The sequence below is a fragment of the Drosophila pseudoobscura genome, chromosome X, assembly GCF_009870125.1.
Source record: "Drosophila pseudoobscura strain MV-25-SWS-2005 chromosome X, UCI_Dpse_MV25, whole genome shotgun sequence".
NCBI classification, from domain to species: Eukaryota; Metazoa; Arthropoda; class Insecta; order Diptera; family Drosophilidae; genus Drosophila; species Drosophila pseudoobscura.
The window spans coordinates 47,429,689-47,449,875 of record NC_046683.1 but is presented as its reverse complement, the minus strand read 5'-3'; the positions used below and the strand labels follow the sequence as shown (position 1 = coordinate 47,449,875).

The 20,187-nt window shown below is 43.2% G+C and overlaps 1 protein-coding gene across 3 annotated transcripts; it reads right to left on the bottom strand.

Moving 5' to 3' along the window:
- Positions 1–284: 284 nt before the first annotated feature.
- Awh (LIM/homeobox protein arrowhead) lies at positions 285–16,788 on the bottom strand. 3 transcript variants are annotated; one of them, XM_001353513.4, is made up of 6 exons: positions 16,180–16,788; positions 2,951–3,132; positions 1,840–2,057; positions 958–1,191; positions 557–682; positions 285–440 (listed from the first exon to the last, which is right to left on the bottom strand). In XM_001353513.4, the coding sequence occupies exons 1-6, from the start codon at positions 16,183–16,185 to the stop codon at positions 379–381; spliced, it is 828 nt and encodes a 275-aa protein (XP_001353549.4). In that variant the 5' UTR covers positions 16,186–16,788; the 3' UTR covers positions 285–378. The 3 variants fall into 3 exon arrangements, with proteins under 3 accessions (XP_001353549.4, XP_033239470.1, XP_033239471.1); XM_033383579.1 differs by having other exon boundaries at positions 338–440; positions 970–1,191; XM_033383580.1 differs by lacking the exon at positions 285–440 and having other exon boundaries at positions 557–617; positions 970–1,191.
- Between the last annotated feature and the right edge of the window lie 3,399 nt (positions 16,789–20,187).

Sequence of the window (20,187 nt, the reverse complement as noted above, 5' to 3'; positions counted from 1 at the left end):
TTCATTTAAATTAAATTAACTAAACTGCAGCTTCTTACACTACAATGCAGGAATGCTTGTTTGTTTGTTTGTTTGTCTTTCTGTTTGTTTGCTTGTTTGTTTGTTGGTTTGTTGTGTGGGTTCTCATGAGATTGCTGGTTCGATGCTGAATGGATGCTCAAAGCCTAACTGGGAATGCGCTATGGTATCGTGTTTTTTGTTTAGCTGGGATCTTTTCATTTCATATTCAAGCTTCACATATAATTTTGACTAGGAAAGGACGTTTAGTGTTTTCATTCGTTTGCGATGGTGTGCTTTGAGGGGGTGTGTATGCTTTAGATACTTCGAGGAGGAGTGCCCCCGCTAGCGATGGGCTCGTGCTGGCGAGGACTGCTCTAGTCACACCTCGCTGGGCATGCAATGCACACTCGAGTCCTGCGACATCTCATCCATGGAGGATTCTACAAAGAAATATTAGGAAGATTAGGAAGGCTTCTTACGTGTCGAATAGTTTTGGGAAGGTAAGGAAATGATCGAAACCAGTTCAGATCGTTAACTACTGCCACTACTGCCTTACCGTGCGTCGGGTATAGACCCGCTTTAGAGCCGTTCATATGCATTGGATTCTGTGCGTTATTCTGAAATGAATACGTTAACTGCAGGTTAATATGACGCGCAAATGAGCTTCCTTCCGGTTCGCGTACTGCAATCAAAAATCGTTTGTTGAAAGGAGAAAAAAAAACAGAAGAAATTGTGAATACTGGTGTTAGCATCTTATACTCTTTTCTTGGATGTGTGTATTTTGTCTGTACTTCAAGTGTCTGTCTCTCTTAGATATGTGTGCTACTGTACGGGATACAGGACGGGATACAGGATACAGGATGGTGGTTTCTAGTACTACTATGGTCGCTTGGAGGGGTGTGGGTTGGGGGTCTAGGGGTCTAGGGGGAGAGCATGCTGCACTAATCCACTACTTACTTTTATTCTTACCAGCATGTATGTGTTTTTTCTGACGCGCACGCGAATTCTGGAACCACACTTGCGTCACACGCTTGCTCAGACCGGTCACCGATGCAATGCGCTCCAAATCCTGGCCATCCGGATTACTGTCAATCTGGAAGTTGGCCTGCAGCACTTGCAATTGCTCCTCGGTGAAGGTGGTGCGCACACGTTTCGTTTTACTCTTGTGATAGCCATCACCGTCACAGCCTTCTGCAAGAAAAAGAGTAAAGAAAAAATGAGAATTCGAATGAGAATACGAATCAGAATCAGACTCAGAAACAGAATCATAAATGGGTATCGTAGGGCAAACGACTTATTGCCACTGGACTTAGGGTCTAAAAGCATTTTGACATCCAACCAAATTGAAAATGTCAAAAAGTGTTTATAGTTTATAGTACTTTACAGACGGACCATCTTGGTGGTCTCTCCGTGAAGAGAGTATTGAGTGGGGGAGGGGGGAACGACATTCTCAAGCCGATCACGTCGCCTCAGAGCCAGAGCCAGAGCCAGAGTCAGACCTGACCTGAGACCTGAGACCTGAGATGAAGAGTTTGTGTTTTACGAGTGTGACACGATTTCATCAGGGAAGAAGGTCGGTCCAGGTCTGGTCTTGGTCTTGGTTTTGGTCTTGGTCTTGCTACTGGTCTGGCGACCGACTGGCGCTAAGTTCTTCCTCTGTTTCTCTGTTTTCACTGTATTTAAAACAGTGAAGCGTTCCAAATTGGCAACCGATTCGGCCACTGAAGCGTGCATCATGTTTTCGACTTGTTTTTTCGTTGATGTTTTATGCTCTTTAAGAGTTCTGTTTGGTTTGGTTTGGTCTGGTTTCATTTTGTTTCTGATTTTCAATTCGCTTACCGTCACTTGAGGTGGTGCCACCCTCGACCGTTTCCAGATAATGAGCCTTGCAAAGCACCCGGTCATCCATGAGGGCAAACTGTTCCCCGGTGGACAACTGGCGTCCGCACTGATCGCAGGCAAAGCAGGCCAGATGAAAGACCAAATCCCTGGCACGTCTCACCCAGTCCGAGGCGGAGATGCCGCGACAGCATTTCGAGCATTTGGCGCCAAAATTTCTGCAATTAAAAAAAAGCGAGAGCGGATATTGTAATCAGTTTTGCTATAGCCCATAGCCTATATACATATGTATGTACATATGTACATCGTACGAGTATTCCTTGGAATATTGGATTGATTTTCCAAGCGGAAGTAGTGGTCGGGTCTGCCTCTGCTCTCACTCTCTCGCTCTCGCTCTCTCCAGCGTTTTTCCAAATGAGTTGGCAACTTTTGGTAGCTTATTGTTAGCCTTTAAGCTTATTTTTACAACAGCCCCCAACAATGTATGGGGTATGTGTATGGAGCATGACTCGGACGTGAGTTTGTGGACCTGGACCTGGCTTTGAGTTGGGTTTGGAGCTGGAGATGGAGCTGGAGCTGGAGCCCTGTTGGATGATGTCTCCATCGGGCAATGCACACTTAAAATTCTTAACTTGAAAAATAAATATTTTTACAGCATCTCACGGCGCGTCTGTTTGTTTATTTTCATTTGGTTCGACGTCGACACCGTTTTCCTACGACTCTCTTTCTGTGCCTCCCATTCCTATCTTTCTCTGGCTGTATCTTTCTGTGTATGGATGTATCCGTAAGATACTTTTGCTTGCAAGTTGCATACTGCTGGAAAAGTTTTCATTTTGGCTGCTGCTGCTGCTGCTGCATCTTTGTCGTTGTTGACTTTATGGATTAAGTCGCAAACGTTGTCGAATTGTTACAATTATCTTTGGAACTCTGAAAAAGATGTGTGGGAAAACTATTTGGAAAACACTTGTGCACACACACACACTCACAATACGAGATGGCAAATCAATTGGAATTTCCCAAAACAAAACCCTCGCATACCAAAAAAAAGCAGGGAAAGTTCATTGAGGAACAGATGTGGCATCCACATACTCGTAGTAGATGGTAAACTCACTTGCTGTAGTCGGCCTTGCAGTAGACCTGCCTTTCCCGGATGAAGCACGACTGCTGGCGGTCCAAGGGGCACATGCACATGCAGCATCTCAGGCAATGGGCGTGCCACGAGCAGCCGCCAACCTCGAGAAAGAATCGATCCGAGATTGGTTCGCCACACGCTGCGCAGGAACGCAGCTCAGTCTGAAAAAGAAGAGAGCCGGAAAAAATGGTGTTATTCGATTATTAGTTAGAACTTCTAGCCATACTACATACTACGAGTACAATGCATATCGATCTTCATCTGTTCTATGCAAATTGTCCCGGCTTTTTGATCAGACACCGCACCACGCACAGAACCGGATCGGATCGGGTCGGACGGGATCGGATGGGACGGGATGGAATCGGATTAGATTCCGTAGTACGATCTCTGATCTCTGATACACTCTCTATGCGAAACCGTAGCGCCCCGTCGGACTGTTTCTTCTTTTGTTGTGCCTTCAAATGAAATCGTTCAATAAATCTGGCAAATGTCCCGGCGGCTTCTGTTTTATTTCTCGGCTGCAGCATTTAACTTATGTATATTTAAAAAATCTCAATAGCCACAAAAGACCAGGCCAATAACAGCATCGCATCGGAAATCTTATCACAGACGAGTTTCGTTCGCTTATTTGTGTCTGTTTTTTTCTTGGTTTTTGTTGTTGTTTTGTACGTATTTGTATTGTGGTGTTGTTTTTGCTCTTTTTCCAGAATTGAACCATAAATTTAAAAATGTTATGCTAATTGTTGTTGTCCGTGTATTGTTGCTGGTGCGACGGCAACTGCTTCAAGTCCCCAGGCCCAGGTCTACCCCCAAAATGTGAAATTTATAGACCCATCTGCGCGATCGATCTTATGAATATTCACGATCTCGCCTGCATGTTACGCCGTTTTAAATGAGTGTTTCAAACAAATTTTATTGCGTTTCATAAAGTACCAAAAGACACCGAACCGAAACCAAAAACCCAATCCAAAACCGAAAACCGAAACTCAACCAAAATCCATATAGACGGAGGGATTTCTTAATTGATTTTTTAGTGCTGCCTCGAGACAGCGATGGCAAGTGTCGATTTCGACAATTATTTTAACAGCTGCAAAATCTGCATCAAATTGCACTCACTTATTTATGGAGAGCTTCAATTAGGAGTGTATTATCCCCAGAATATGTATAATTCAACTGGGGGAATATCAAATAAAATATAATATATGTATATAATGGGTATGCCAAATTATTATTTCAAAGATGTCGGGGATGTTGGCCTAATGGGGGGCTCAATGCTTGGTATCAAGGATTGGAACGATAGAAATAATTGTAGAAAATAGGATTCATAGGTTACACGATATTCCCATCTCTGCAGAGTTCTCACAACTCCCATATGTTGTACTTGCCCCAGAAATTTCCCAAAAACTCAACTATCCATCACTAAACATAATTAATTTCCCATTAGTCTGTCCACCTAGTAAGCTGCCATTGCGAGAAAATTTCCCATTTAAACTTCAATGATAATTCCCTCTCATTATCCGCCACTTGATGATGCAAAAAACATTTCAATTACTTGATCTGGTTATTGTTGATTTTGATGAGCAATTTCGGAGCGCATCTTTTTTTTTGCTGTATAAAATTGAATGCAATACTTGAAGCATTTAATTAATGGCCAGCGTTTTACATGTATGTATGTATTTTCAGTCATTAATAAAAAAAGAGAGGGGAATGAGAAAGAAAAGCCAAATAAACCGCGACGGCAACGGCCACAAATTGTTTTTCCATTAATCACAACAAAATGGTTTCATTTTATTTTTTTTAACATACCCTAGAAGAGGGTATTACGCTTCTGGATCAGATATTTGCTGCGACGGAAGGTAGGGAGCAGAGGGAAGAATTTCCGAATATGTATGTTCTGGACTGAGATCAAATCAATTGAGATTATAATTCAATATAATTCCTCTGTATTACTGCTGGCCTTCTCAAGAATCGTAAAACATGCATCTGCAAGGGTATCCGCCGCTTCGACTCCTTTGGCTAGCTTTCCCTTACTTGCCGCTTTTTATGATTTAAGCGGTAAATTGCTGTTGGCAAAACAATTGTCGTTTAACTTTTAACGGAAGCCGATCTGATGTTAACCTGGCTGACGAATGTGTCTTTTTTTTGCCGGCAACCACAAACGGAAAACTGCCATTGACATGGAATAAATACCGAGTATAAATTTAAACAAATAAATACATACATATTTAAACAGAAACTTGCGGCCGTGACTAGGCCCAAAGGCGGCACAGCAGATCAAAGGGCCCCGAAAGCTGCGACTAAAGCAATTAATAAAACAATACCCCGAACCGAAAGCGGCCGAAAGGTGAAAACCCAGAAGCCGCTCCGGAGCGGTACTCGTACTCGTCGTAATAGATATCTATGAGAATAATTTATGACAGTCCGGCCGAAAACTATCAGATACAAATGTATCTGCGACAGGGCCCTCTGGGCTGGACTGAAGGGAGGTTGGGCTCGCTTGAGGTTGAGGTTGAAATTCCATTGAAATCTGACAGAAATGTGCAATATGGACGCCATCATCAGTGGCGCAACATGTGTGTATCTGTGAGATACATGTGTGCGTGTGTGTCAGCTATAACTACATCCTAACATGGCCGATGGGCTGCTCATTTCTTTGGTGTGCGCGCGCCTGCCCCCCGGCCCCAGGTCCACGGTCTACGGTCCCTTGCCACTGCCACAGCCACTGCCACAACCGCTGCCATTTAACTTTTCAACTGTGCTGCTGCGTGTGACACGTTTAATGGCAGCAGTAGGCTGCCACTTTGCCTCACACCCCTAGGGGTCCCTACTCCCAACTCCCATCCCCTACTCTCCTCCGTCCCCTCAACGAGCCTGCGCGTTGACTGAAAATGCCCCTGCCCCTGCCTCTGCGCCCGCCTCTGGCCCTGGCCACAGGGAGAGCCCTGCCACAGCCTGTCACTTTCGTTTAACTTTTCACATTGCGCGCCCGAAAAACACAACCAGGAGCCGCCGCAGCCTTGCCACGCGGGGTGAGGGGCTGCATTCGGGGTGTTTTTAGCAATTTGTTTTCCCAACGCCCGTTATAACACACAGACACAGACACACTCACAGATGCAGATGCAGAGGTTGTGGCAGATCCAGAGAGGCTGTGTGGCAAGGCCAGACATTGACTTGACTGGGACCAAAAAGTACTAGCCCCGTCTTCTGGTGGTTCTGGTTGTTGCCATTGTTGTAGATACATATGCAATTCTTGTTGTCATGTCTATGCCCACTTTTGAAAATATGTCAGATGTCAGACAGCGACAGCGGCAGAGGCAGCGGCAGCGGGACGGACAAACAGACACACATATCCCCGTACTCGTGGAGGGAGGCGACACCCATTTGAAGTGGCATTTTTGGCGAGCATGTCATTTGACTGTAATTTACTCGTGAGTGTCTCTCGTGTCTCCTGCGGTTGACTCACGTGAGTGTTTTTGGGTGTGAGATGCATAAATCTATCTGCCCATGAATTTCAAATGGGTTTCTCGGTTGCAGAAAGTTGAAGCTTAGAATTCATTGAAAGTTATGCGAAGTGTGACACAGTCGGAAGTAAAGGCAAATGCTTTACTAGGGCACAGATTGAGTTGAAATGAAGGGAGTTTTTAAAGCACTTATCTGTGCCAATGTTCAATAATATACACATTATTCTCGCCGAGACCCCTTGCAGCTGCAGATCCAGAGATGTACGAGTTCGAGTACGTATGTATCAAAGATTTCCCGAACCGATAGGGAGCGATGAATTTGCCAGATCTCTGCGGGTCGTAAAGTCCCCCAGTTATCTGTGGGACTGTGGCTAGTTCTGTTTATTTTTTTCCTGCCTTTTTTTTATGATTATTATTTGCTATGAATACTCGTACTCGCACTAGCAGTCGCACTCGCAGTCAGTGTTATATAAGCACTCCCTTTGGCTGGCCCTCATAAAAATTCCACAATTTAAAACTTGCACCTTGCAACTTTTGGCTCGAAATGTCGTAAATAACACTGTCGGGCAGCCATATAAAGGTGGAAAAACAAAAGGCAAAGATAGAACTATAAAAAGAGACAGACGACAGGCGACAGACGATGCGAAGGGCGGCGGGACGCTGAAGAGTAGGCAATAAAATTTACAATCTGCCCCCCACCTGGGATCCACAAAACTGTGTGTGTGCGTGTGTGTGTATGCGTGTGTGTGTGTGAGTGGAGTAGAGAACCTGATCCATTGGGAGATCGGTAGTTACTGCTACCGGTAGCCGAAAGGGCCACAAACTATATCATCTTCAGAAAAAGAGAGCTCTCCATCCTCTCGAGGGAGACACGCCTAGAAGATCGATTACCCGTAAAACACACGACAATCCGACAATCTTCACGTCATTGCGCAAATTGAGCGATCATCATCATCACACTCTGAGCCGATCGATGGATCTATGAATCAATGAATCGCCCGATCGATGGATGGATGGACGGATGGAGGGATGACAAAAGCCCTTGACAGACTCTGCTGCCACACACTCAATTGGTTTCTGTGGTTGTGACTTGTCATCTCTTCGCCTTGGCCATCCATCCACCGTGAGAATGTTGCGCTCCCAAAAAAAAAACACAAATGAAAGAAAGAAAGAAATACTAAAAAAAAAAAATCACCCAAACAAAGCCGCTTGATAGCAACAACATTGACAATGGGTATATCTTTCAGCTGATATCGAAGCAGTTATGACAACAACTTGAGCACTTGTCACTTGAACAGATTTTGGCGAATGTTTTCCTAAGGCCTTTCGATCTTACGATCGCCCGAGCCCGATCGCTGGTATTTAAGCTGCTTTTCAATACAGAAATTCAACAAAGTACAGCGCGTACAACACCAACAGCAAATTGCAGCGAAGGCTATATAGCCAAGCCGTAATAAAAAGAGCTCAACAATAAAACTATACATATACTACCAATATTTGTATTGTGTAAACTCTTTTTAGTTGATTTATATGCCATGAAAATTTTCAACGGGCGTCTGTCAAATAAATAAATATATATAATTTTTTTCTGGTTTTTGTGTCTGGTTTCCTTTTTGTTTCGGTGACTTTCGAAAAAGGCGTATCGCTTTTTAATTAGAGCTACTTTTTTGTGTTATCAGGCTGCGGCTAGGCGTGGGCTTCATTGTATTAAATATACATCGAATTATGCTAAAATATTACTACCAAAAAAATAACATTTTACACGTCGGCGTTTGTTTGGCGTTAAGTTCAGATCATCGCATCGTATCTGATTGTTATTTAATGACCCCACGAACTGCTCTTTATGAATGGACGCCCACGATCGACGACAGAAAAAAAGAGAATCATCTGTGGAATATCCATAATACGCGCACGCTCCATAAATAGGATAAATGTTTACAAATATTTCATCGGGAAACGGTTAATGGTAATGTCGCTGACGGGACTGGATGGGTTCTTTTCCTCTGTCTGCCCCTTCCTTGGCATACACTATTACTCGTATATATATCTGTAGTCTATAGCTGTGCCTGTTGTCGCGCCCATTGATCCAATCAAATTGATGGGCGGCTATAACAGATGCAGGGAAACCGACACACAGTCACAGCGACAGCCAAAGCCACAGCCACAGGCACAGCAATGAAAAGGGCAGACTTTTCTATAGGAATACAGTGAATACTGACTAAAGTTTAGGGAGATGGTGCTATGTGTGGGATTCATGACAAAATGACTCAATCAACATATGCATATATGCATGCTAATGGGTACTTTGATTTCTAAGATTATCGACTTATTAGTTTGCCAGGCATCCATTCTGTAGCCCAGTGGACAGAAGTTCTATAGAATCACAACGCTCCCAAAAATGGTTCCCCATCCGCTTTGCGGGTTCCCCCTAAACGAATCCCCACTGTATGCTGGATGCATCTGATGCACAAATCCACTGCACAAAACATGTTACGACTGTATATGTGGTGCTGTGTGTGTGTGTGTGTTGTGCATCTCTCCGGCAAACTTAATTACCGCTTTATGTCAATGGTCCAGCGTGTTTTTGCTAAATTTATCAGCGTTATTAAATTTTATCACTGGCGACAAAATGTGCATATGCCATTCAATTTTCACAACATATTCGCACATCGCACGCACACCCAGGCCTTCAGGAGAGAGAAAGAGAGAGAGAGAGTAGAGTGTTGGGGGCCTTTCAGCCTAGGCAAATATTATGATGGCAGACAGCTCGTCGCACAGATAGCAGCTCCGAAGACTGAGCTAGCGGGAGAGAGAGAGAGAGAGAGATAGAGAAAGAGCGAGGTGGGGGCACTCGGTTGGATGGCAGTCTTGTTGCTGTTGGTGTTGGTGTTGTTTCGGGGCCTAATATTGGCGTAACATCGTAAAATATTTTACGGCCAAATGGGTTCGAGCCAGAGTTGCCAACGTTTTTATGGCGGGGGTCCCAAATACGAAATGTTCTTCGATCTGCAGCTGCCTAAAGCGCTAAGTGGCTCATTGACAATTGCCAAAAAAGTAACTAAAATACAAATGGTATTCTTAAAGAAATAATATACAAGCGATCATTAAAATGCCAAACCCCAAAGAGACACCAAAAATATTGTGAAAAAAAACAAAAATAAAAGTTTACACATAAATAAAAAAGAGTATCTTGGGCTTTGTTTTTTTGTTTTGTTTTTGTTTTTGATACTCTCACGATGACAAAGACTCATCTCATCTGATCTCCTCTCCTCTCAGGAGCGGTAGAAGTTTATTCCAGGGAGGGGGCAGGGTATCATCCAGTATCTCAGAGACCCAGAGTACCCAAGAGTATCCCCCAGTGTTGACAAGTTATTGCCCAAAGAGCGGCGACGACTTAAAATGTCGCACTTTATTACACTACAAAACACAAAACTCAACTCAGACTCAGCCTCGGCCTCAGAGCCTCAGAGCCACAGACTCATCGAGATGATCTCCGTTCTGGGTTCTGTTCGGTTGGGATATCACTTGGGGACTGGTTGGAGTTTTACAGCCCCAAGATGTGCTGTTCATTCGTGTTGTTGTTGTTCTTGTTGTTCTTGTTGTTGCTGTTGGCAAACATCGGGCTTTGTGTCCCGCTCCCAGCCGCGTCGTTTTATTATAACTGTTGACTGCTGCTCGCATACGAAATAAATTTCATTTTAATACTTTCTTCGTTTTAGTTTTCGTATATTTTATTTAATGGTGGGTATCCAGAGTTGATCCGAAAGTGATTTGCATAACGGACAAAGAGACGGACACTGTTCTCACGATTTTTCCCACCGAAAGATTATCCACTCAAGAACTCGTATACTCCCAGTCCTCATAGTGTGCATAGAGATCGACGGTTGATAGATCGCTCGACTTATGCAGCTAATACCGTTTTCGGGCTTCTATAGCTGCCGCTGGAAATGGAATTGGAAATGGAATCGGAGGTGGAGATCGAGATGGAGATGGAGAGGGAGTTAGAGTTCGAGTTAGAGTTGAAGATGAAGCTCCTGACTGCCACTTCCACTGACCATAAACATAGACAGGTGGCAATGTTCATTTGCATAGACAACGTTTCGATATTAAATTTCAAAGCGAACGACCAGCGTCAACGACATTCCGACAAAAATAAAAAATAAAAACCAACAAAAAGCGCGTTGGAAGGTGGAAGATGGAAGGTGGAAGGTGGAAGAAAAAAAACCTCTACTGGTGGCACTCTGAAAATGGCTCTACGGATTGGCTTCTGGTCGCCACCCGTCTATAACTATTTTCTAGAGAGACCAAAAATTTCCTGAACTTGTTTCGTGTTTTAATCGTTTGCGGCTTTCGGCAGCTGCCCAAAAACCTAAACGCAAACCCAAATCGAACATGTAAATTATACCTGTGTATGTGTCCGGAGCGATACAACCTTTTGTTTTCGGGGACCTCTTTTTAATGGGAGCATAACAGGGAGCTTTTAGGATGTGACTTGTCTTTGAATAGACGAATAATGGTCTCAGCTTCCTTACAAAACTCCATCTTAGGAAACTTTTCCTTCAAGATATCGATCTATTATCGACATAAATACAATATTTATTTGGAAATTCATGGAAATACCATCTAATTATGCTTGATATCTCCTCTCATACACATTTATTAGCTCTTAATTAAAGATGATCTCTGTCGAATTTGTTGTGAATGCATAAAGAATGGCATGTTATTGCGTTACTTTGTATAATAGAGCGCCCTGTGGCTCTGCAATTTGTTAAGCAATAAATTCCACTTAAAGATTTGCATAAAAATTGGGTTTCCTAAATGGACTTGAACCCTACGGCCTGCTATTGGCAGTACAGCAAACATTTCAATTGCCATTTTTTTTTATTACTATATGTGTTCGCAAACTTTTGTTTTCTATTTCTATTTTTTATAAACTTTTTGCTGTATTGTGTGCATAAATTTAGATGGGAATATCATCAAACGGCAGTTGTGCAAATAATTTCTAGGGAGAGAGAAAATCCCCCTCTCTGTTTATTTCTCTCTGGCACTCTACGAGTGCTAATAAATCGCTTATAAATCGACCGCAAGTATCTCAAACGTTTTCGACACGCGTTTTTCTTGTTTTGTATCTCTTTTTTTTGCATCTTTTTTTTTTTTTGCCCAATTCTCTTCGCATTTTTAAGGCATTCATCATAAAGTCGTCTCGACGGGGTCTGTTGAGGGTCGGAGTCCGAGTCCGAGTCTGAGTGAATCCGAAACCGAAAATCCGTAATGCCTTTGTCTCTTCGTCAACATGTCACAGCCACTAAACATCAATAAGTTGGCTTTTTATTGATTTCGTTTTTCATTTGTGAAGTTGTCTCTTTTACAGCTCATCTTTGTGCAGAGTTTTTAGGGGGATTTCGTGTTTGATTTCTTACTTTTTATTGGGCATTGGCCACAATTAATTAGCTAAATCTGCATTTTGCATAAATTACCAAATAATATTTTCATATTTCGACTCGCACGCAGCCACGCAGCCTCCAATGCAAATTTTGTTTGTTCCTCTCTTTTTTGTGGGGCAATAAATCAAGTCTGAAGCGGTTTTTTTGTGGGCCACCGCCAAAGTTCTAACTGATAATTTATTTGGTCTATGGGACAGAGGTGACTTTGAATGATTTTAGCGGTGCTTTTCAAACGTTATCGAAACTAGTTCTGAGGTAGTCTCTTCCCTTCAGAACTACCACTCATTCCGGCTACTGTTCCACAGATACCCATCGATAAGAGCTGCCCCGAGAGCTGCTCTTTTGGCCAATTTGCAATTGTCAAACAATTAAATAACAATATTTTCAGACACACACGGATGGAGCAGGCCAGAGAACATTTATTTTGCCAAACGATGGATGTTTTTGGTAATTTTTTGGGGGCCAAAATCGATTGGTTTGTCGTTGCGGATTGTTAGGCGAGGCCAGGAAATGGGGCCTGAACTAGGACCGGAAGGAGGACCAGAAGTAGGACCAGGACCACGACCAGGACCAGTAACAGCACCAGGAGAATATAACAAGCTCCTCAGGGGGTTGTTGAAGGACAGAGGCCTGTATGACACAGCCCTAAACAATTTAGGGGCGGGTTTTGGGTAGATTGTGTGTTTCTCTGTTTTTTTTTTTTTTTTTTTTTTTGTTGGGTTCCAGCAGTAGACAGGAGTTCGAATGATTTGTGGCATTTTACAATTTTATTTGCTTCGTATGTCCCTGCCCCTGCCCCATGGCCATGCATCATTTGTAAGCCAACTAAGCGTCCTTTAAGGACTATTTTGTGGATGCACTCAAACGAACAATGGAAGACACTCGACTCGACTCTCCTCAAGACAGTTTCTTTTGTGCGGTTTTGTGCCTTTCTGCCTTCCTGCCTTGCTGCCCTCCTGCCTCCTGCCTTCTGCATTTGATTTTCATTCGAAGGGGATTTTTCACATTTACCTGCTAAAAGTGCTGCTGCGATTTTGACACGTTTCTCCCTAGAGAATGCCACATAGATCGGGGAAAATTGCAGTTCGCATGCGCAACCCAAGCCCAAACCCAAACCCAAGCCAAGAAGAGGACCAAAAACTGACCAAAAAATCTATGTTTATCTGTGCAGGCCCTCTCGAGAGATCTATTGTCTCTATACGATGTTCGTGGGACATAAACAAAGGTGTGATATTTGTTTCTCTTTTGTCCCTGATCGGGGCAATTGGCTCAAGTCAAGATGCATTTTGGCTTGTCCATTGTTCTGGCTGAAGAGGTCCGAGGCGTAGACTTCTTGTCAGCATTGTCACGCCATACAGACGTCGACGCCGCCCTGACAATTAGACAGATTCCGATATTGGACACTGAACCCTGGACACTGGATGCATATGGGCATTGTCAAGCCAATTATGATCAGTGTATGGTGAAAAATCTGTCTCTGGCTGACCGCTGGTCCAGCAGCTGTTTGCCATCTTTCAAGAGCACATTTCAAGATGCAACTGGCACGCGCTTGGGCCTGGACTCTTGTGTGGGATTTGGCAGACAATACGAGAGTTAGGCGTGTAATCTACCAAAAGGTGTTTTGTTCAAGATTCAAAGGTAATCAGTAGTTTGCAGATATGGCAAGTCGGTGAGAAGTTGGAAATTAGCTTAGATTTATCATGTTTATCATGGGTAGATTGTGGTCATATCATATTTTGTACGATTTCCTCAATCGCTTAATAACATAATTGCTGAAGAAAGGATGTTCCCTAAGGATAGAGCTCTGCTCTATCCATCATTGTTATTTGTATATTCTACAAGACAGATCTGCAACTTATATTATATCTCTAATATGATTCTAAATTGGCTAAACTAACTTTTAATCTTTACTATAGACTTCTAAGGAATTCAACTATGAGTATCTGGAGTTTCTAAATATAGCCTTCACTTATATTTAAGAATTTCAATCAAAAATCTATTAAAATTTACAGGATTGTTACCTTTTAGCACTCCGAACCCATATATTCCTGCTATTCCGTATTTAAAGGCGATACCAAACCACAATTTATATAAATACAAATCAATGTTACAACCTTTACTAATCCCTTAAGCTAAGGCTAAAAACCAACTCAAATCTTCAACTCTTTCCACAAGAGAAAAGAAAAACACGCCGCCACAGATCATTCGATGAGGATCCCATATGAGAGGAAGGCGTCAACAAGTTTTTACACAAAACTTTGTAATATTTATGGGGGTTTCTTTCTTTTTCTTTTTTCACTTCTTTCAATTTTCTTGTGAATTATTAATGAAAAATCATTTATTGAAATATGTATAGGTATGTTTTTTTTATAGTGGCTTTGCAGGCATTCGACATTTAAACGCTTAAATATTTATGCCTTTTTTATATCTCTTTCTCCCGACCATACGTACTACCTAAGAGCTGCCAGAAGAAAGACCCCATATACATTGTTGAATATTCATAAGCAAGCGCCTAGTGGCGTCATTTTCGGATTTGTATTTGGGATTGAGATTGGGATGGAGATGGGGATGGGGATTGGAATGAGAGTAGCAGCCGAAAGAGCCGAACAACTGGGGCGGGGTCAAGATCGATGATGTCAAGAAAAGGTCTTGGGCAACAGAATCGCCCCATTGTTAATGTTGTTGGTGTTGTTGTTGTTGTTGTTTTTGACCGAAGCCAGCGGCTTAGAACTGTTGACATTTGATTTTCGGGGTCTAAGCCCTAGATTTTTTGGTTGTAAGCGGCTCCGACTTAGATCTCCCGCTGTTCTCACACTGACAGTTATCGGATAGTCTCCAATCAGATCAGATCGAAGAGTTTTGCCCGAGAATCTATAACACTTTCGGTCCAGTGGGGGCAGAGCAATAAGCGTCAGCACCTTGTCCAATTTGCTATGGTAATGAAAATTACATTCGTCGAACAAAGCCATGGCAAATCGATCATCGCCGAGCATAAATCATGATCAATTCTCTGCAGACTCATGGCAAAATACTCGTATTGGGGTTCGTATACGTACAACCCGAAAAAATATACAAATCCTGTGGGTGGTTCACACAAAAAAAAGCTCTCACAGCGGGTGCAAAAATCGATTAAACGTTTAAGCCCAAGAGTAGGAAAAAAAGAACCGGATAAAAATGAAATATTTTTTGTTGAATGAACATTGAATTGAGCAACATCATCCAGGCGACACGATCAATGCAACATCGAGAGAAAATGTTTAGCTAATGTTCAACTGAATATCACTTTTTGTGTGTGGCTGGTGCTGGGACTGGGGCTGGGGCCGGGGCTGGGGCTTTGGTTGTGGTTCGGGTTTGGCATCCACTGCAGATACGAGTACTGCTCGTAGATCGAACCTCAGATGAGCCTCGTTTCACAGCCAAAAACTTTTTGTTTCACTCAAAGTGTGGGCTGTGTGATGGGATCCGTCGTTCGTCCGATATGCACCCCCACTGTGCGATCTGTGTGCTTTTCATATTCACCGCGATCCGATGTGGTTTTTGGTCTGTCTGTCGTCTGTGTTTTGGAAACTCATCGTTTTCCAGCGGCTATTAGTGAGATCAGATCGCTTTGGTTTTGAAATTGAATTGGATCTCGATCGGAATCTGAATCTCAATCTGTGTCAGTATCTGTATCTGTATCTGTATCTGGGTTTCGAGTCGAAAATCATTGTCTTAACGCTCCCCCACACAAACACACTCACTTCCATATCTAATGGTTGGCGGCCTGACGCCGCCTGTTGCGTTTTCCGGCTCAAATGCTCTCAGCGGGCTAACAATCTATACAACAAACCCATTTTATGGGTCACTGAGAGTTGTCTTACATGTGCACCAATTAAAAAGGAAAGCAAAATCATAAGCTATGGACTGTGCGGGTGGAATATGGAAGGGATATGTACAGATGTGTGGATTTACGTGTGAGATCTCTCATTATAATTTGAAGTGAGAGATTGATATGCTCTAACGCAAGTAAAGGATGGTTTTCTATCACTAAGATGAGGTTTCATGCCGTGATGAACCTTCCGTAAGGCATAAGCAAACTATTTTTAGTAATATTTAGACGAAATGTATCTTAAATATATAGTTTCCAACTATTTTCAAAAGTTTAAAACGTTTCCTTTTTCAATCAATATGAATGTACTATTCTGGTCTCAAAGTCTTGAAGAAATTATGATTTCCATCAGTTATACATATTTCAAAAATATATCCTATAGGATTTTCCATCTTCTGTTATCTGTAGGATCACGCATCGTTCTTCCTAACTCACCTTCATTTTAATTGCCTCCACAATTTTGGCGGTTTTTAATCCAAGTCTTTTGCACAAAATTCTTTAGCCAGCTTTAGTCGAACTGGACCTTAGAGTGCGGAGTTCAGATCTTATAGAGTAGATCTTAGGACGACTTGATCAGGGTTTGTCAAGCGTCCAACAGTTGTCACTGACTTCATAAAATAATTCTTATATAATATGCTGCTGTTATAAAAAAAAACCGATGTTTCCGATGGATCAATTTGCGAGAGTTTGCAACATTTTCATTTGATTAGCACATTCGATAATAGTTCACTCTGCCGTCGGCTGCATGGATGGTAGAAATGTTGCGGATTTTCGTACTGTGAGACCCTTATCAAGAGCGACGCGTACGCGTGTCGTGATAACACGTTTGGGCCAAGAACGACGGCAATCGTGGCTCAGACGAAAGAGCCACAACCAGAACCAGAACCAAGAATACGTTTTCAGAGCGGATCGGATCGGAGCGGAGCGGACGCGACGTTGTTACAGCTTCGAGGCCACTGCGTAAACTGCCGGTGCTCTAGCCTCACGGATCTGACGCCAGCATTGGATCTGTGATGTCTGTGACGACGACGACGACGACGGTGACGATGACGCCCGGTTTCCATATGCCCATAGCATACTGCAAACACCACCACCACAAGCACGCACACATTCACATACAGGGCACAACACCAGCACCACCACCACCACCACTGCAGCACCAACTCCGAATTTTGACTCGAAAACCCGCTCAACTGGTTCTCGAGCCACAGCTGTCGTCTCGGGGTTGATGGTGATTGGTTGCCATGACTGCCTCCGGCTCGACGGGCAACGCCCCCTTTCGGAACGAGTTTCCGCTTGTCGTCCCCCATTTTGAGTGGATTCGAATGGCTCTCGCACCGCACCACCAGAGCACCACTGCACGGCCAATTGAGTGCGCCGGCGCGTGCCGGTGCCATTGGATGGGTGGTTGTTGCTGTTGCTGTTGCCACACTCTGTCTCAATGGATGGACGGACGGAGAGCGGAACTCGGACGCGGCCGCACTTGACTTTTTTGGGGTCAAACCGCTTGACGGAGAGGCGGCGGCTGCCATGCCAGTTGACAGTTGTGGATGTTGTTGGATACTTTATTCGTTTTTTTTGAGTATTTTTTCATTTAATGGAATGCCAGAGATATGATAGTGGAGTAGAGCTTCCTGCATGGAGAACATTTCAGTTGCGGGAAATTTAATTTGGGTAACATTTTAAGGTGGGAAAGTTTGAGGGCAGAGGATAGGGGATAGATATGTTAGAAATCTGATAGATGGAGAAGAATATCATTTAAGAGTTGCAACTCCTATGTTCTATTGTTGAACATACATTCATTTCCCCTACTTCAAAGCTTGGGAAATCAAAAAGTCTGCTTTAAATTTTATGTATCATCTCCCAATTCCAAAAATTATAATTCTTAGTCAATTTTAAATAGAAGATCAAAACTACGTAGATTTCGAAAATCATATGACCCTCAGAGATCAGTCTTGAATTGTCTTGGAACTTTGAAGAGTTTCCTCCGATTTCCTCCTTTTTAATCCCCAAAAGCATTGTAATCTTGAAGCTGTTCCATCAGCTAACCTGATGGCCCATTGGTTAGGCTGGATCTGCAAAGATGCTCCGTCTGTGACCAGAAATATTTTTCAGCATCTTTTGCTCTGTACTCGGTTCTCTTTTGGAGTGTGATGCCTTTTAAAGCCGCTTGGCATTCAATTGGCATTTTGCTGTCGACTTCAGCCAGCATCTCCTCCCACTACCACTCCATTTCCCCTGCTCTCCATCTGCATCACGATTCTCCATCTCCTTTTTTTTGCTCTGCTCACGTTATTTAAGGATTAACATCATTTTATGCTGCCTCGCAATGCCTTTTTTGCAGGATTAAATGCTGCCGTCTGTTGGCAGTTCCCTCAGCCTCTGCCTCTGCTTCTGCCACTCCTCCTTCTCCTTCTCCCACACCCCAGTCCCCTTTCACTCCTTTGAATTGATTGCATTGCACTTTTTCCTGTGGCTGGTGTTGTTGTTGCATAGTTTGCGCTGATGCGCCGCCTCCATGGGGCAGGCTCCCTTTCGTTTCCACGTCCTCGTGAGTGCTCCCTCTTTCCTGGCTACAAAGTGATTTTTATGGCTTTTCGTCGGGTTTGTATGGGTGCATCTGTGCATCTGTGTGTGTGTATGTGTATGCAAATGTTTGCTCTTGTGTGTGTCTGTGAGTGAATGCACTTTGATGTTTCCGCATTACAAAGGCGGCACTTTAATGGCCTGGCCCCTCGCATGCATGCTCGTATATCAAACGAGAGGAAAGCTTGACAGCAGCTCAAAGCTTTAACACGCATACGCCCCGTGGTGGCCCCTCACAGAAAATATGATGCAAAAGATAGACAAATAAATAATATAGTGCAGGCTTATCTGGGGATACTAATGCCTAGATTTTGGATAGAGTAGTGCCAAATTGTTTGATCGTGCAGATATATATATATATAGTACATATGTAGTAAAATGCAGAGATATGCTATGTAGATGATATACTTGGGGACAGCTTTGAGAGAAGATAAAGTGGAGCAAGTTGTGGTTCTCCACATCTTGAGATACTGAGAGGTTACAACCAAAGTTTCAACGATAGAGCCACAGCATCTATTAGAACTAGTAATAGATTCTTTCGATTTTATCTAACATCTAACAGCCACATCGATGCGCAGCCTTTCACTTATCCTTGGCCACATCTGCCCCTAAAATAACTCGATCCAAGAGGCACTAAATTGATTAACAGTAGCCCCATACCACAATCCTTAACCTCAGAGCAAAAGAAAAAGAAAGACAGTTCAAGCTGTCAACGCTTCAGCCTTTCCCGGAATGCCTTCCATTTACATGCCATAATTTTCAAATGTCACCCGTTTACAAAGCCTTGACCATTTGATTTCGACCGCCTCTGGCAGTAGGGTTTTGCCCTCTTGTTGCCCATTGTTGGATCGGAACAGGTTGAACCTCGGGCATCGGGCATCGGGCATCGGGCCTTGGGCCTGGGGCACCGCCACCGCCACCGCAAGAAGACTACCTGCACCGCGAACCCTAAATGAACTCATCCTTTTCATTTCTTTCTTTGTTCGATCCATAGACCAGCGATATAATATTTATTTGGATCTTTATTGAGCTGCAACCTGTCGTTGGGTCTTGGGTATTTCTCTTTCTCCGTCTATACGTCTGTCTGTCTCTCGGGGTCTTCCCATTTTGCTGGCAGATTTATGTGCTGCTCCTCCACTAAGATATCATCCAAAGATACCATCGAAGGGCTGGCTGCCCAAAGATCCAACTCTAACCAACTCTCTCACTGTCTTTGATCGGTGAAAATTTCAGGGTAATTTGTTGGGTCTGCTCTTTCTCTAGCCCAAAAACTGTTGGTGGCATGTTCGTTGGACTGCTGCTGTTGCTGCTACCTATCGCGCGTGTTATGAAGATGTTAACCCCTGGACTATGTCTTAATTGTCAGGGGTTAGAGCCACAGGCCTTTTGGGCGAATGTTCCACAGAAATACACCTATACTCGGCCCGCGTCTGTTTGCATAATGCCTGTCCTGTTCCTGTTTGCTCAAGTTTTATGACCGCTTTGCTAACATGTGCCATAGGACATCATTTTGTGGTAGTAAAACGACAGTCGAATGCGTTCTCAAACTCCATAAATCATCTGAACATGGCCGTACCACAATTTATGTTAAATGTCCTCTGGGGGACAGCAGTCTTTTACTAAATGGAGGACCCTTTGTTTTTTGGATTTCCGATAGGAAAGTTAGCGTTTCCTTCACCACCCCCAACCCCCCAATTGCAAAACTCATTTTTCATAGCTTTTTTTCTTCGTTCTCCTTATACATTATAGTATATATATATGTATATATATATTTGTAATAACTCTCTAGTGTATATATAAATTAAAATAAATAAATACATTTTTTTGGTTGGTGATTTTTTGGTTTTTTTTTTACTG